This window comes from Mobula birostris, chromosome 2, assembly GCF_030028105.1.
Source record: "Mobula birostris isolate sMobBir1 chromosome 2, sMobBir1.hap1, whole genome shotgun sequence".
Classification (NCBI taxonomy): Eukaryota; Metazoa; Chordata; class Chondrichthyes; order Myliobatiformes; family Myliobatidae; genus Mobula; species Mobula birostris.
The window spans coordinates 134,898,944-134,917,896 of record NC_092371.1 but is presented as its reverse complement, the minus strand read 5'-3'; the positions used below and the strand labels follow the sequence as shown (position 1 = coordinate 134,917,896).

Below are 18,953 nucleotides of genomic sequence, written 5' to 3'. Positions count from 1 at the left end.
GTAGCAACACAAAGATTTCTAAATGGTTTCTCAGTTTAGTGACCAGGCATCGGCTAGTAAGAAACCATGTATATCACTTTTGATCATCCCTCAGGGGACCAGCCTGAGACCTGGAAGGGGTCTTCAGCTGCTCTTCTATGCAAACCCTCAGAGCTCAGGGCTATTCAGCCCTTCTGCAGATAGCTGCAACAACAGTCTGACACCAGAGTAAATGAACTCACCTTGCCAGTCTATCGCATCCACTAACTGATTGCATTGACCTGCAATTGTTGGAGGTCCTGAACTCTTAAGTCAATAGCACCCAGAGCACCAATTTCTGTGTTGGACCTCTTTGACAGTTTCTTTCCAAAGATTCTCTCCTCTGCCTGGTTCCAGAAAGCAATTATTCATTATTTCTTACCTTTGTCAAGCCACAATCTTGAGTATACTGCTTGATTAAACAGTGAAAGAAATCTATTCATTTAATTCTGCAGTGTTTATTTTTGAATAAGCAAGCAAGCATTGTGACATGATAATTGAAACTGAAAATGCAGGAAACAGTTAGCAGGACAGGAAGCAGCTGTGGAAAGAGAAACAGTTCTGATTTAGTTGGATTTATGAAATTATATTTCATGATGTGCACATATCAGCAACAGTTTTCATAGCTATCTCTGCAGTTCTAATGTCAGATATGTAATTTATTTGGGTTTTGTTGCTTGGAGTTATTTTCTTAAATCTGTAGTTTCTTCCACAGTTCAACTAACCTCACCTGGTAGCCTCCACATTGGAAGAATGTGCAGGGAAAATTCTACCTGCTTTTGGGTCAGTATTCAAGTCAACTGCATCACACAATGACTGCAAGTTTGTACCCATTACATTTTGTGTGTCCGTGTGTGCACATGCGGCTGTGAGGGATAACACAGATGCAAGCTAGGTATCTAGACATTTCTCCTGACAGTCAGCTGAGCTCCACCCCAAACAGAACTTGTAGCAGCTTCTGGTCAGAGCTCTGGTGGTACAAGAGCTCATCTGCTGTTGGACATCTCAGCATTTTCTAGGTGCAAATTATTTGTTGCTTAAAAACGGAATAAAATTTATCAAAAAATAAATTCTTTGATATTTCTATTATAATTCACTATCTCATTAAAAGTTAATTTCTTATCATATTCCTCTGCTTCTTGGTTTTCAGCAAACTTTGTGCAGGACCACATCTTTACTTCTCTTCTTTAAAGAACTTTGTTATTTAATCCACTCAATTAAGTTGAATTGGAAGCAACAGCGATCCCATCTACTTGGAGCTATCTTCATTTCTCTGACCAATATACTAGTCACGAGATGGTGGTGCTCCAAGTGCCTGTTCTTGCCCTTCTTGACAGTCTAGGCCATTGGAGAACTTTGGTGAGCTGCTATGATCCATCTTGTGGGTGAGTTTCAGTGATGGAGGGTAGTTGATGGAGTGCCAATCAAGAAAACTGCTTTCTCCTGAATGGAGTTGGCACTTCCTGTGAGTTGCTGAAACTGTACTCATCAGGGTAGGTGGAGAGAATTCCATCACACTTTAGAGTTGTGTTTTGTAATGCTTTGTGAACTATTACGTCAGGCACTCACCACAGTCTCTGGCCTGCTCTTGTCACCTTTTATGAGCCTGGTACAAAGGTAGCCTCCAGGCTTCAGAGATGGGGTCAGATGGGGTTCTGCATAACTATGGGATGTTAAATAACTTATGTTTATTCTGTGAGAACCCAATTTACTTTTCAGACCATACTGGAGATGGCAGCAGAGGCTATGTGGGAAAGAATAACTATTCCATTAACTACTAAAGTTTAGTATTATCACCTCTGGCTCATTCTAGATCAGTGAAGAGAACTGTGGTTCCATAATTGGTTCATAATTTCACTTGGGAAAGGTTGCAGAAAGTAATTCTGCAGTGAGTCCCTGTAAGATTCTCATTTTACAGACAGGACAGTCAGCAGCTTTAGAGGAGATAGCAAAGCTGAATACAGGAACTATGTAAGCTATTCCAATAATAGATAACAACTATTCCATTTACACAGTGCATTATCACATCAAAACATTCCAGTGCTTCACATAATCCATTTCTCTTGCTTTGCAGTGCAGTGACTGATCAGACTAATAGAATTTCAATAAATTATTAAAAGTAAATAATGCATAAAGGTAGTTGATGTGAAATGATTGGAGGTGCTTTCTCAGTCATTATCAGCTAAGGACTACAGCTCTATGTGATCCAAGTGATAAAATACGGACAGGGTCCTGGTTCTGTCCAGTGAAGAAGTTCAATGGCAGCATTGCAAGACAAGGAGACATTAATGATAGTGCCGTGTGGTTGAGTTCAGCAGTGGCACAACACACGCTGCCATCGACAACTACTACATTTCCGTTTCTGCCAGCAGAGAATCTTCAAGGCCCGTTGACATGAGGATAGTTGGTGACGCTTGATCTGGTGAGACAGAGGTAAAAGTGGTCAGAGCCTGTGGAGGAGGAGGGGGGGGGGGGGCTTTATTAAATAACGTGTATTTTGAAAATGGTCATCATTATTGATTCAGAAGTATTCATTACTCTTCCCCAGTTAACCTGCAGACCATGCAGAGTGGGATTAAGGCCTCATGGGCCAGAGTGGTAGTATTCATGAATTGAGGTCAAGTTTTATTCTACGTGACCACATACATGGAGGCCAAAATCCTACAAACATACAAATTAGGAGCAGATCAGAGGCCAGTCAGCTCCTTGAGCCTATTCTTCCATGCAATGAAGTCACGGCTAATCTGACTATAAATTCAAATCTGCACCCATATGTACTGGTGGTAACCTTTAACCCTCTTGTTGATCAAGTACCTACTATTTGTACTTAAAAATATTCAAAACTTTGCTTCAATTTCCCTTTGAAGACACTCTGGGAGGAATTATTTCAACTCATCTCTCTTAAATGGATGACTACCTATTTTTAAATAGTGACCCCCTAGTTGTAGATCCTCCACCCATGAGGAAACCTCCTTTCCACACACTCCTTGCCAAGGCTCTTCAGAATGTGAAGACAAAAGAGACTGCAGATGGCAGGATCTGGCAGTGGAAGAATGCAGTAGGTCAAGCAGCATCAATAGAGTCCAAGGGGTGCATCTTAAGCCAAAACGTCGACATTTATCTTTTGCCTCCACAATTACTGCTTTACTTGCTGAGTTCTTCCAGCATTCTGTATTTTTTTTTAAATTTCAATCAAATGTTTCAATCAAATTTCTCCTCTCTCTTCTAATCTCCATTGGATACAAGCCTAATCCATTCAGTCTCGCATAAAACAACCCATTCCACATATTAGTCTGGGAAGCCTTCTCTGAATCGTTTCAATCTTCTCAATGTTTCAGATCTGGTGTCAACAATGTCCTACATAACTGGATCATAACCTCTCAACTTTTGTATTCAATTCTGTGAGCAATAAATGATTAATTTTCTATTAGCTTTCTTAAATATTTGTTGCAGCTGTGTGTTAGCCTTTCACAAGTTATGAATTAGGACACTCAGGTCTCTCTGCATCTCAGAACTCTGCATTCTCTCATTATTTGGACAATATTATGAATTTTTCTTCTAATGGGAAATTTTATACTTATCTATGTTATATTGCATTTGCCATATCTTTGCTCACTCTGTTATATCCATACTTCTGTAGTCTCTCTATATCCTCTTCACAATCTTATTTCTACCTAACATGTCTACCACCTACCTGACATGTCTATCCACGGCCTCCCCTACTGTAAAGATGAAGCCACACTCAGGTTGGAGGAACAACACCTTATATTCCATCTGGGTAGCCTCCAACCTGATGCATGAACATCGACTTCTCTAACTTCGGCTAATGCCCCACCTCCCCCTTGTACCCCATCCGTTATTTATTTTTATACACACATTCTTTCTCTCACTCTCCTTTTTCTCCCTCTGTCCCTCTGACTATACCCCTTGCCCATCCTCTGGGTTCCCCCCCCCTTGTCTTTCTCCCCGGGCCTCCTGTCCCATGATCCTCTCATATCCCCTTTGCCTATCACCTGTCCAGCTCTTGGCTCCATCCCTCCCCCTCCTGTCTTCTCCTATCATTTTCAAATCTCTTACTAACTCTTCCTTCAGTTAGTCCTGACGAAGGGTCTCGGCCTGAAACGTTGACTGTACCTCTTCCTAGAGATGCTGCCTGGCCTGCTGCGTTCACCAGCAACTTTGATGTGTGTTGCTCTCATTTCTACCTATCTTATCTCATTAGAAATCTGGTCCCTTCATCCAAGTGTAGATTGTCAAAAGTTGAGACCCGAAAACTGATTGTTGTGGCATCTTCCCCAACCAGAAAAAGACCTATTTTGCCTAATCTTTGTCCACTGTTAGCCAGCCAGTCTAACATCCTCTTATATCACAGGCTCTAACAAGATTACAGGGAGTTAAGATTAAATTTAGCAAACAGAATTTAAACGGTTGCAAATTCCAGATTACTCCTAATGTCAAATGCCAGTGGAATGCTAGGACAGTGCAAATAAAAGATGATTGAACAGATGGTGCAGGAAGGAGAGCTTTGTATGGCTGTGTTTTTGAGACTGAATTGAGGGAACTGTACAAACCAGATAGGTTAGATCGAAACTGGCACAGGACATAGAATATTGTATTAGGTTTGCTCCAGAGGAGGGTTTAAATGAGGTTGGCAGGAAAAATGAGGGAAGCAAAGTTGGAGGTTGAAGGTAGGGGTTTACTAGGTGATTCTCAAACATAAAACAGACTGGGAAAAGGAAACAAAGAATTTGGTAGTGCTTAATTGGGTGTGTATTACTTCAAAAAGGTTTGGAAATTAATTGATAGACATTTGGGTGTGTTATATTGTGATCATTACTCTAATGTGGCATAAAGCTGGGAGGAATGGCAAATGAATATACTTTGTTACAGATGAGATTGGGTGCAGTTAATTATAAACAGAGGTGTAGCTACCCTGGTTGAGAAACAATTGCAGTACCAAGTAAGTTAATGTGCTAGATCAATAAATAAGGGCAAATGAAACAAAAAATGGCAGATGGTAGAAATCTAAAAATATAAAGAGAAGATGCTGAAAGGCAGGTTACATGTATGGGTAGGAAAACACAGTTAATGTTTCAGGTAACACACATAAAAGTTGCTGGTGAACGCAGCAGGCCAGGCAGCATCTCTGGGAAGAGGTACAGTCGACGTTTCAGGCCGAGACCCTTCATCAGGGCTAACTGAAAGAAGAGCTAGTAAGAAATTTGAGAGGGGGAGGGGGAGATCCAAAATTTTGGATCTCCCCCTCCCCCTCCCACTTTCAAATCTCTTACTAGCTCTTCTTTCAGTTAGTCTTGATGAAGGGTCTCGGCCTGAAACGTCGACTGTACCTCTTCCCAGAGATGCTGCCTGGCCTGCTGCGTTCACCAGCAACTTTGATGTGTGTTGCTTGAAATTCCAGCATCTGCAGATTTCCTCGTGTTTGCATTTCAGGTTGAACTACCTGTTGATTATTTCCAGCATTTTCTGTTTTCATATAACAAATGAGACCATTTGAACTGTGAAACAAAAAGGGGTGAATTGTACTGCTGAGAGTGTATGTACTATGTGTCCTCAAATAGGAAGGGAGAGTCAAAAGAAATGTACAAATATAGGAAGACATTAGTAATCCATAACATCAATGACTGTAACATTAACAGTGGCAATGGTAGAGTAAAAAATACCGGATGTGCAGATTTCCTGAAAAGCATTTAAAGAATATTTGGAAGAAGCAGGTTCAATAAGAAAGCAGATGTTTAGAACATAGAACAGCACAGTAACAGGTTCTTCAGCACATGATAGTAATCTAGTAATTAAATGCACATCAGAACTAATCACTTCTGCCCGCACAATGCCCACATTCCTCCATTCTCTGCACATCCATGTGCCTATCTAAGAACCTCTTAAATGCCTCTGTTGTATTTCCCTCCACCAATCGTTCTGGCAGTACATTCCAGACACCCACGACTCTGTTAAAAAAAAAACTTGTCCCGTGCATCTCCTATCACATTACATGGTTGCCCTCTAGTATTAGATAGTTCGACCGTGGGAAGAAGATACCAGTTTCTACTCTATGCCTCTCAGAATCTTATACATCTCAATCTCATCTCCCTTGAGCTTTAACCGCTGCAGAATTCAATGCTTCAACCAATAAAGGGAAGGATGCCACACACTTTCGATACCACTCAGTCAAGCTGTGCAGCCACTTTCAGGGAGCTATGAACTTGGGTGTTATGGACTGAAGTAGTAAGTGGATATGGTGGCAATAGCAGAGAATATTGGAGGTAGCCATCCTAATTCAGCTGAATTTAGCATTATTGCAGAAAATGACAAGTTACAACAGGACTAAAAGTTCTAAAAGTACAGGTAGGGACTTAGTGGGCATCATGAGTCCTGGCTGTAAGATCACAATTAGGAGTTTAACATCCAAGGGTACACATTGTACCAAAAGGAAGGGCAGACAGGCAGAGGGGCAGGGTAGCACTGTTGGTAAAAAAAAAAAAAATGAAATTAGAGGTGACATAGAATCAGAAGATGTAGAATCCTTGTGGGTGTAGTTAAGAAACTGAAGCGGTAAAAAGACTCTCATAGATGTTATATACAGGCCTCCCAACAATAGCCAGGACATGGGTTACAAGTTACAATGGGAGAAAGAAAAGGCATGTAAAAAGGGCAATGTTATGATCGTCATGGGGTATTTTAAGATGCAGGCTGATTCGGAAAATCAGGTTGGTGCTGGATCCCAAGACAAAGAATTTGTAGAATCCCTACAAGATGGCTTTTTAAGGCAGCTTGAGGTTGAGCCCAATAGGGATAAGGCAATTCTAGACTGGGTGTTGTGTAATGAACTGGACTTGATTAAGGAACTTAAGATAAGGGAAACCTTAGGAGCAGTGATCATAGTATGATGGAATTCAACCTGCTATTTGAGAGGGAGAAGCTAATAATCAGATGCATCCGTAAAGAGAACGTCAGTGGTGTTGATTATGCTGATTAACGGAGGGAGTACAGCAGAGTTTAATTTTTTTCTGAGGAACATAAAGGGTGTGTAATTCACTTCCTGAGAGGTGGGGAGTGGGGGCAGAAACCCACATCATGTTTAAGAGTTGCATTGTGAGCAGTTGAAGAGCTAGAACCTACAAGCTTACAGAGCAAGGATCGGTAAGTATAATTATGTTGCTCAATTTCTAGCTGCCATGGGCTGAATGGGCTCTTAATCTGCTACAAATGGTTGTCTATGATTCATTGCCAATGTGAAGATTAGACCTATAAAAATATAAATGAGTCATAGCAGTTGTCATAGTCCAGCAGTTGTTCATGGTTCTCAAAAACCACCAAAGGCATATTGAATGTAATTAATGCAATAACTATTGCAGATAACCATATCCTCCAAGTACCTCATTGGGTCAATTGCCTCCGGACCTCCCTTTTCAAACCACTGGTCTCCAACTCTCCCTACATTAGTCATAGAGCCCATGTACTATCTTTCCCTCAGCTCTCATGATGGAGACACCCACTGCAACACTTTAATATTTTGATTCATCTATAGTTGTGCCCCACTTAAATGGTTTCTCACTGCTTTGATTAATCCAGATGTCTTTCTCTCTTTCTGAATCTTCTTGATCTTCATTATCATTGTCTTCCTCTTCTTCTCCTTCAGACAAAAGATCTGAGATTTGCTGCTGCAGTTCCAGGCTAATGTTATTTTCTGCAAGGATGAGGCTCCGCATGGAGGTGGGATAATTCTGAACCATATCCAGAAATATCTGAAACAGACAAACCAAAAGCAGAGTTAGAGAATTGTCTATGGGCTATTACTGTATGTAACTTCCCAAACATATCCTGCAAATTGCAAGATAAAAGTGGAAATCTATCTCTTTAGCCAATCTTTTCATCACCTTCCCTGTCATTTCCTTATGTTTTGCTGTTGAATTTTATCTAATGTTGCTTTTGTGAAGCACTATTGAAATGTTGATAAATTACATAATGGTGTCATTTTGGTGCCTTTGCATCCTTCTCAGATGACATTGAGAACATGACAAAAATAATGGAAATAGTAAACATGGATTTGTTGAGGGCAAATCACTTCTACCTGGCTTGATAGAGTATTTTGATGAAAAAATAGGGAAATAGTGTTAATATAGTATATTTGAGCTTTCAAAACATTGATAGTTTCACATAAATTCTGGATTACTACTTGTCATCAAAATGTAAGGCCATAGGATAAAATGGCTTAAGCAGCAATCTGACAAAATGAAAGGAATTTGAGAGTAATAGTGAAAGGCTGTTTTCAGACTGGAGGCGCATGAATTGCTGCTCATCCCTAATTTCTTTTCTAACACCCAGTGTCTTTATTTTGGTTATCCACTTAAGTTCTGCACTAGCGACACACACACACACACACACACACACACACACACACACACACACAATGCATGGTGATATCACTGCTTTTGGCAGTGACCTCTGCACTGACACATGCAATTACATCTAAAATCTCCTTGTTCATCTCCTTCCTTGTAAGACAGTCACATACTGAAGCTGATAAGCTTGCTCCTCCACAGGAGATATTTCAGTGCATCGTGAAGTGTGAGTTAGAGGCAGCTCTTGATGCATTGTCACTTTCACCACATTTAACCTCCCAACTATTTTCAAACCCAAGGACTCACAGGATTTAACATCTAGTCTACGATCTGAAAATGGGATACATTTTCCTCACCTGTAGTAACTATATTGTCAGCTGGGCACAGAATGCCACACTTTTGGCAGTTCTTCCCCTTTACAACCATTCCAGATGTGGAACTTTCATTGGAAAACCCAGTGGCAACAGGAAAAATTGTGGAGGGCATGTAACATAAAAGCACTGTACAACATTCATGAGAATCTGCAACCTCTACAACATCGAGGGTATTACTGACAATGTTGCATCTAAGTCAGCTGGCAGCTTCCAACTCTGACTCTAATTGCTTGATAAAAAAAAGGGATCATAATAAATAAAGACTAAGAACCCAATTTTCATGGTTTTTTACGCTTCCAATATTTAAAGGACAGTAACGACTAGAAAACCATACTCTCTAATGAGAACAAGTGGCTGCATACCTGAGCTGACTGGTTTGTGAGGCCTGTTCCCTCGAGATCTACTACCTCCAGAGTCCGACTAGAAGCCACGGCAACTGCCAACATCCCAGCAATGTGATCACCTACAGAAGGAAGAGTAGAAATATCGAGAAATATAACATGACTTATCCAGAAATGAGCATGTCTCTGACTGATTATGTGGTCAGGTTAAACATTCAATAACTAAAATGCAAAGGAACGGTAAGCTCATTAACAGTGGCAGACACTCATTTTCCATCTTCAGTCAATCTGATAGCTTTAGGAGTAAATTGCATGATGTAGCACTAGAGCAGGAGTTCTCAACCATGGGCCCATGGACCCCTTGCTTAATGGTATTGCCGCATGGTATAAAAAAGATTGGGGACCCCTGCACTCGAGTAACATACACAAAATGCTGGAGGAACTCAGCAGGTAAAGCAGCATCTATGGAGGGAGGTGAACAGTTGATGGTTCGAACTGAGATCCTTGATCAGGACTAAACTGCTGAATTCCTCCGTATTTTGTGTGTGTTGCTCAAGATTTCTAGCATCTTGTGTCTCTGTAGAACTAGAGTTAGGCCAGAAATAGGCCTTAGCAGGGCAAGAATGTGTCAAATGTTCCAAGTGGTTCTGGATTAGTGGTAAATCTCTGAATGTGGCAGGAGATTATCTATATAAAAAAATAGTGTACTACAGCATTAAATTCAGGCAAAACAGGTTTTCTGCTTCCCGTCTTCCTTATAATTACAGTATATTTGTTAGATTTAATAATGACAATATAAAATATATTAACTGTCACCATAGACACCAAGGACATCACTGACATGGCCAACTGTACTTGGATGGAGATACAACCTGAAAGGGCTACATTTGGGGTCTGTAATCACTGTGAAATGACAGATTTTCTTCTGTAAAGGACACTGGTAAACCAGGTAACGGACACTGGTAATGCACTTTTACAGTCACAGTTAGATAAGGTGAATGGTAACAGTCTTTTCCCGACGGTAGTGGAGTCCTCAACTAGGAGGCATGGATTTAGGATGAGAGGGGAAAATTTTACAAAGGAACTGAGGGGTAACTTTTTCACGCAGAGGGTGATGAGTATATGGAAGAAGATGCCAGAGGAAGTGGTTGAAGCAGGTACAATAATAGCATTTAAGAAGCATGCAGATAGGTACATAAAAGACTGGTATAGAAGGATATGGGCTGAATGCAGGAATTTAGGACTAGCTGGGTTAGGGCACCATGGGCAGCAAGGAATTTTTGGACCAAAGGGCCCGTATCCATGCTGTAATCCACCCTATTCTCGCATCCAATTGTAATTCACCTTAATTAATTCCCAAAGACCAATCTGTCTTGTTCAACTTCCCCAAACCATTCTGCCAAAGTGTAGATCTACCTTAAAGTACTAATCTGTAACTGCTTCACATAATCTCTCAATCTGCAAGAAAGGCAGAATCAGTGTATCGGGGGATAGTACTTCACTGTGATCATATTATTAAGCCATACCAAATTGTCACATTCATCTTTTTGTGGATATTTAGGTAAGTATACCTCACTCTTACAGTAAGGTTTTTCTGAAATAAAACTTCAACAGACAGATCATTGGAAATACTGATAGTGACCTTATCCAGTTAGTCAATCTGTTTCTGGGAAGAAATTGATTTGCACTGATAAAATGTAACCAGCTGCCATGGAAATCTGGTGCCTGACGTCATCTGCTGTTGCTAGGCTATGCAACATCTTGATAGTAAAGGGAATAGTTCTTGGTCTAAAAATAACCTGCTTCCAAACAAGCTGTTCTGACTTGTGAAGGTAATATCAGCCCCAGTGAGACTGACTCCACATTCTATTCTAAGACTTAGAGATCCAGAGGAATTTGTGGAGCATTCTGACTGGATCACCAGCAGGCTTAGTTAGGTCAGTCAACCTGTATTAATGTAATTTAATGACAGTGACCACCAATTAATACAGCCTCTCCATTACAGGACTAGAGATGCATATACCACCTGATCTGTAACCAGGTGCAAAGGACCTATTTTCAGTTTAATACACTTTAATCATTACTTACTGCACTTTGCTGATGAGAACAATCACAGTTTGAGTGAGGGTTTGAAAACCACCTCTATTCAGTCCATAAATCTCATCACCAAGCTTGTTAACTTGTAACCTCAATCCTCCATTCTACTCAATTTCCCATATTTCTTGTATATCCATACAGCATAGATGGAGTGAATTTGGCCCATCAATTCTACCCCATTGTAACAAAGCCATCAGTTCCATTCCTCCCCCTCCCCGGCCACTTACCTCCCTGCAACCAGTTCTCTCTCAAGCTCATCATCGCAACTCTGATTCTAATACCTACTCACAATAGCAATAAGTTTAAAAGCTGGTTCACGTACCAACCAGCACAGTTTGGGAAGTGGGAGGAAACTGAAACAGGGATAAACTCACCTGGTCAGACTGAGAATATGCAGACTTCACAGAGACAGCACTGGGGGTCTGGATTGAAACCAGTTTACCATACCTCACTCAGATCTACACAAATCCTATTTACCGGCCCATAGCCTACTCATCTGGATTCTTCTTAAAAATTTGTGAGAATCCCTTTTTCCAATGCTTTCTCAGTCAAGGTATCCTAGATCGTAACCATCCTCTGGATGAAAAATGTTTTCTTTAGATCCCCTTTAAATCTCTTTCTCTTCACTTTAAACCTACACCCTCAGGCTTTAAATAACTTTGTCATCAGAAAAAATTCCATCTACTCTGTCTGAGCCTCTCATACCCCTATCAGGTGCCCTTGCAGCCTCTCCTCATAACTGAAATGTTTCATCCCAAGCATCATCCTGGTGGATCTCCCCTGCACCCTGACCAGCACAATCATATCTTTCCTATAGTGTGTTGACCAGAATTGCACAAACAATTCCAGCTGTGGCCTAACCAATGTAACGTAAAGTTGTAACAAGCCCTCCTTCTTGTATTCTATGCCCCAACCAATGAAAGCAGCACCCCAAATGCCGCCTTCATCAACCTAACTACCCATGTTGTTACCAATAAGGATCTTTGGACTTGTACACCAAAATTCCTTAATCCCTCAATATTCATAAGGAGCTATCATTCATGGTGTATTTCCTACCCGTCTTTAACCTCTTAAAATGTATTTCCTCACAATTATCAGGACTAAATTCTCCTTGCCATTGCCAAGCTCAGCTTACCAGTTAGAACACAGAACAGCATGGGAATAGGCCCTTCAGCCTACAGTATCTGTACTGAACATGATGCCAAATTAAACCAATCCCTTCTGTTTGGATGTGGACCCATAATCTATCTCTCCATTACCAAAATATCCATAAGCTTACCTATAAGCTTCTTGAATGCCACTATCATGTCCACTATCACCACTGACAGCATATTCCAGACACCTACTACTTTGTGTTTTTAAAAAAAAGACCACACACATCCTTTTTAAATTGTCCCCTTTTCACCTTATTGCTCTGTATTTGACATTCCAACCCTAGGTGAAAAATTTTGGCAATCTAACCTTTCTTCACCTCTCAGAATAACTTCTCTCAGATCTCCCCTCATCCTCCAAAGCTCCAGAAAAAAAACAGATTTGTCCAACATAACCTTATGACTGGTTGTAAACCAGTAAATCTCTTCTGAACCCTCTTTAAAGACTTGACATCCTTCCTGTGAAGGGGCAACCAGAAATGCATTCAATACTCCAAGTACAGCCAAACCAAAGATTTATACAGCTGCAACACAACTTCCTGACTCTTATATTCTGTGCCCCAGTTGATCAATATCATTCTGTGGTCTAATTACCTGCCTTACTTTCAACAATATCACCCATCTATAAACTTATGAATTCATTCCTCTTACAAGTTGTTAATGGTTATACCAAACAGCAGGTGTCCAGTACCAGACTCTGTACACTGCATGGCACAGACTTCACAAAAACAACCTCCATAATCATCCTTTGCTGCCTGTGATTAATTCATTTTTGGATACAATCCTCCCAATTTACCTTGGATTCCATGGTTTCTAAATTTATGGACTAGCCTTCTATGTGGGTCTTTGCTTAAACCAATGTAAATCACATTAACTGTAATGCCCTCATCCATTCATATTTGAAACACAAAATGTTTGTGCACCCATGCAAATTAAAAACGGTCAACATTGTCGGCTAAGGTCCTTCATTGGAGCTAGAAAGGAATGGGGAAGATGCCACAATAAGAAGATGGGGGGGGGGCGCGGAGGGAAGAAGGACAAGCTAGAAGATGATAGGTGAAGCCAAGAGGGTGGATGAAGCAAGAAGCTGGGAAGTGATAGGTGGAAAAGGTAAAGGGCTAGAGAAGAAGAAATCTGATAGGAGAGGAGAATGGAAGATAAGCTGAAGGGAAGGATGGGCAACAGGGGGAGGTGATAGGCAGGTGAAGAGAGGTAACAAGCCAGACAGGGGTATTGAAGAAGAGAAAGAATTCAAAGATTATTTTATCAGTTTAGAGGCTACCTAGACTGAATATGACACGTTGCTCCTCCAACCTGAGAATGACCTCATCATGGGAGAAGAGGAGGTCATGGACCAACATGAGAGAATGGGAATGGGGATTGGAATTGAAATGTTTGGCCACTCGGAATTCCTGCTTTTTTGCTGATGGAGCAGAGGTGCTCAACAAACTGTCCGTCAATCTATGTTGGGTCTCACCAATGTAGAGGAGGCCGCATTGGGAGCACTGGATGGAGTAGACAACCCCAAAAGATACGCAGGTGAAGTGTTGCCTCACCTAGAAGGATTATTTGGGGCCTTGAACAGAGGTGAGGGAGGAGTGGATCGATAGGTATAGCACTTATAATTAGCACCATCCCATTTATATTTAGTTACTTCATCAAAATATTCAATTAGATAGGATCTTCCCACCAAATCTGCAATTCAAGTCTAGGTTAATTCTGTCAATCAGAATTTTATTGATTAAATTTTTTAAATCAATTATGTTACCTGAATTGGCCTTAAACTACTTGCAACATGCACATAATGCTGGAAGAACTCAGCAGGCCAGGCAGCATCACTGGAAAAGAGTACAGTCGACGTTTCAGGCCGAGACCCTTCGTCAGGATTGGAAAGGAGAAGAAATCTTGCACTGACTTCTCCTCTTCCTTTCCAGTTCTGACGAAGGGTCTCAGCCCAAAATGGCGACTATTTACTCCTTTCCATAGATGCTACCTAGCCTGCTGAGTTCCTCCAGCATTTTGTGTGTGTGTTGCTTTGAATTTCTAGCATCTGCACATTTTCTCATGTTTGTGACTCAAACTACTTGGCCTGTCCCTGCAGCCATTCTAAAAAGATGGCAGCACATTTACTATCCTCCAGTTATCTGGCTCCTCAGCTGCAGTCAGCAAAGATTTAAATATTAATTAAGGCCCCAGCAATCTCCTCTTATGTGTCCAATGGCAGTCTGGGGTACATCTCATCAGGATCTGTGGACCTGTCCATCTTCATGCCCATGAAAACATATCCTCCTTTTTAATCTGAATGCATACTAGAACTTCACCATCCCAAATTAGACCTCCAACTATAATGTCTTTCACTTTAGTGAATATGGATTAAAAATTGTTCATTTAAATACAAGGCCCCATTTTCTGACTCCTTGTACAAGCATCCCCTTTGGTCTTTAACGGGCCCCACTCTTTCCCTAGTTTCCCTCTTGTTCTTCATACACTTAGAAAATGTCTTGAACTTTTAAAACAGAATACAGCACAGGAACTGGACCTTTGGCCCACAATTTGTGCCAAACTAGTTAAGTTAATGACACCTAACCCCATTTGTGTACACATGGTTAATATCCTTCCATTATCTACATAGTCATGTGTCTATCTAAAGCCTCCTAAATGTCTCTATTGCACCTGCCTCCAGCAACACATTCTAGTCACCATTCTGTTCAAAAAGATTGCCCAACTTATTTCTTTTGAACATCCCCCTCTCATCTTAAATGCATGCCCTCTAGCATTAGATATTCCGATCCTTGGAAAAGATATCTACTGTCTACTGTTTATGCCTCTCACCATGTTATAAACTTCTATCTAGCCTCTCTTTAGGCTTTGACTGTCTAACCTAAGTTTTTCCAGCCTCTAACTTTTTCTGCACTCTCTGCATAGCTTCCATGTCCTTCTTGTAATGGGGTGACCAAAACTGAATGCAAACTCCAGACATGGACTAACTAGTTTTATAAAGCTGCACATAAATTTCTGATTATTGAACTCAGTGCCTCAACTAATAAAGGCAAGCACGTCATACGCCTTTTTAAGCACCTTATCAACTTGCGGAGGCACTTTTAAGGGAGCGAAAGATCCAAGATCCTTTTGTATATCTATGTTGTTGCTGGTCTTGCCATTAACCGTGTAAGACTATAAGACAGGAGCAGAGTTAGGCTATTTGCCCCATTGATCATGGCTGATTCTTTTTTCCCCTCCTCCGCCTTCTCCCTGTAACTTTTGATGCTGTGTCCAATCAAGAACCTAAGTGTACTTCCTGTTGCCCTTTGATCTCCAAAAATGGAGCACTTTTCACTTGCCCAGATAAAACTCTACCTACCATTTCTCTGCATGTATCTGCAAATTATCTACATCTTACTATATCCTTTGGCATTTTTTTACACTATCCAGGATGCCCCCCTATTTTTGTGTCATCTGCAGACTTACTAAACCACTCATCTACTTTTTCATACCACAACAGCAGACCTCTGTAGAACACCACTGGTCATGGATCTCGAGCTAGAACAAGTCCCAACAATCACCACCCTCTCTTTACTATGGTAACCCAATTCTGAATCCAAACAGCCAAATCTCCATAGATCTGAATGAGCCTACTATCAGGGACCTTATTGAATGCCTAACTCAAACCCATGTAGACAACACCCACTTCATCGATCACCTCAATGAAAATCTCAATCAAGTCCGCAAAGCATAACCTGTTCCACATAGAGCCACACTGCCCTAATTGGGCTCATATATCCTATCTCCAAGAATCCTCTTCAAAAGCATCCTTACCACTGACATGAAATTCACCAGTCTATAATCAATGGAGTATTCCTATTTCCCTTCCTGAATAAAAGAACATTGTCTACTCACCAGTTCTCCAGGACCTTGCCTGTGGCTAGACAGCTCACACAAAGATCTTTGTCAAGACCTCAGCTATCTCATCTTCTCCTCCTCTCAATAACCTTGTATATATCCCAAAATGCCCTGAAAACTTATCCAGCTAAATGAGAACCAACACCATCTCCTTCTTTATTTCAAAGTGCCCTATCATGTTACTATCCTCCATTTCCTTCTTGAATTCCAACAGAGTACTACTCATTTAGGACCTTGCCCTCATCCACCTCTAAACCTTTCTCCTTTACTCCTGAGTGATCCTATCCTCTCCTTAACTTCTTGCTCATGATTATGTATAGAATGGCTTGGGATTCTCTTTAATCCTATTTGCAAAGGGCTTTTCATCGCCTCTCCTAATTTCTTTTTTGTGTTCTTTTTTGATTTCCTTTTACCCAAGGGCACTGTTCAATTTTAGTTTCTTAAACCTTACATATGCTTCCTTTTGTTCACAACTTCTCTTGTCATTCAAGGTTACCTTGCCAACCTTACTGGAACTAACCGGATCTATACTAGAACTAGAATCAAGTTTAATATCACTGGCATATGTCGTGAAATTTGTTGTTTTATGACCAGTTGGTCTTTAAAGAATCTCCACATGTCAGATGTGAACTTGCCCAAATCTTGATATTCCCAACTATGTCTCCCATACTCTTATAATTTGGCCTCCTCCAACTTAATACTTTCCTACAAGGTCATAATGATCCTCAAAACAATCTTAAAACATAAGAAATTGTAATCACTGTTTACTAAATGTTCTCCCACTGAAAGAACAATCACCTTAATGGAGGTAAATATACTGCAGTCAAATTTGCTGATGTTTTAAAGAGGAGAGGCTTAGTAAATTTTGAGGACACTGTGAAGCCACAAAAAGACATGAGTGGGCAAGAAGTTGGCAGATGGAGTATAAACTAGGAAAATGTGAGGTTATCCATTTTGGAAGGAAGAAGAAAAAGCAAACTATTATTTGTCTGTGTTCTATATTCTATTTAAACATGTTGTAGGCTAACTGGCCACTGTAAATCACCCCTGATACTTTGATGATTGATTGAATCAGGGAAGACTTGAGTGAATTGTGGGGAGAAGGAAAGGGGAGCAGTTAGAATGAGTGTAAGTAGGTGCTTGATCTGCAAATTTGGCTGCTGTATATTTATGTCCTTCATTCAGGTGATTGATCTTTCAGTAATTCCAGTGATATTAAACCTGAATCTGGTTCTGGTATAGGGCTGGTCTGTTCTAGTAAGAAGGAAGGATAGGTTGGCAAGGTAACTTTGAATGACAAGAGAAGTTGTGAATTTAGTCAAGAAGAGGGAGGCATGTGTAAATTGAAATTGAACAGTATGTACTTAGTAGGCTGAAGAGTCTATTTGTATGTTGATGTATGACTCTATGACTTGTTAAAATGTCACAGTAGAAAAAAATCTGGAGGTTCTAGTTCATGAATCTCAAAACATTATCCAGCAATTAATTAGACAAGCTTATGGAACATTGGCTTTTATTGCAAGGCACATGGACTATAAACACAAGGAAGTTTTGATGCAACTTTACGGTGTGCTCATGAGAACACACCTAGAATACAAAATACTTCTGATCTCTATAATTTAAGAAAATATACCTGCATTGCTGAAAGTGCAGAAAAGGTTCATTAAGTTAATTCCTCAAATGGAGAGATTGATGTTTGATTAAAGGCTGGGCTGATAATCATTAGAATATAAAAATATGACAGATGATCTTATTGAGACATAAAAGTTTCTAAGAGTACAGATGGTGAAATATTTTCCTGAGAGGGGATTTCTAGAACTAAGGAATATTGTTTGACAATAAAAGGTCCCCATTTAAAAAGTCAAACATAGAACAGTACAGCACAGCACAGTATAGGCCTTTTGGCCCATGATGTTGTACCGATCTTTTAACATAGTAATAGGCATCCATTAGTCTCATGAGACCATGGATTTGTGCCTTGGAAGGTTTCCAGGGCGCAGGCCTGGGCAAGGTTGTATGGAAGACCGGCAGTTCCCCATGTTGCAAGTCTCCCTCTCCACGCCACCGATGTTGTCCAAGGGAAGGGCACTAGGGCTGATACGCTTGGCACCGGTGTCGTCGCAGAGCAATGTGTGGTTAAGTGCCTTGCTCAAGGACACAACATGTTGCCTCAGCTGAGGCTCAAACTAGTGACCTTCAGATCACCAGACCAATACCTTAACCACTTGGCCAGGCGCCAACACACACTCTTTTAACATACTCCAAGATAAATCTAACTATTCCCTCCCACTAAGTCCTTCAGTTTTCTTTCATTCATGCAGAGTCTCTTAAGTGTCCCTAATATTTCTGCCTCTACCACCACTCTTCTTTCTGACAGTGCATTCCGTGCACTCTGTAAAAAAAAAATCTACTTCTGACATATCCCATCCTTTCCACCAATCATCTTAAAAGTATGTCCTCTCATATTAGCTATTGCTGCCTTGTGAAAAGGTGCTGGCCGTCTGCCCTATCTCTGCCTCCGATTATTTTGTACAACTCTATCAAGTTGCCTCGTGTCCTCCTTTGCTCCAAAGAGCCTTAGCTTGCTCAACAATTCTGCATATGACATGTTCTCTAATTCAGGCAGCATCCTGATAAATCTCTGCACTCTCTGGAAAGCTTCCAATTTCTTCCTCTCAGGCTGCCAGAGCTGAGTACAATATTCTAAGCATG

The 18,953-nt window shown here is 40.7% G+C and overlaps 1 protein-coding gene across 1 annotated transcript in view; it reads right to left on the bottom strand.

Moving 5' to 3' along the window:
* Window positions 1-456: 456 nt before the first annotated feature.
* lrrc73 (leucine rich repeat containing 73) overlaps window positions 457-18,953 on the bottom strand; it is a 37,132-nt gene continuing 18,635 nt past the window's right edge. Inside the window, exons 4-6 of the mRNA XM_072248648.1 lie at window positions 9,115-9,215; window positions 7,592-7,781; window positions 457-2,437 (exon numbers count right to left, since the gene is read on the bottom strand). Coding sequence (XP_072104749.1) covers window positions 2,367-2,437; window positions 7,592-7,781; window positions 9,115-9,215 — 362 coding nt within the window. The 3' untranslated portion in view covers window positions 457-2,366. The remainder of the gene's footprint in view (window positions 2,438-7,591; window positions 7,782-9,114; window positions 9,216-18,953) is intronic.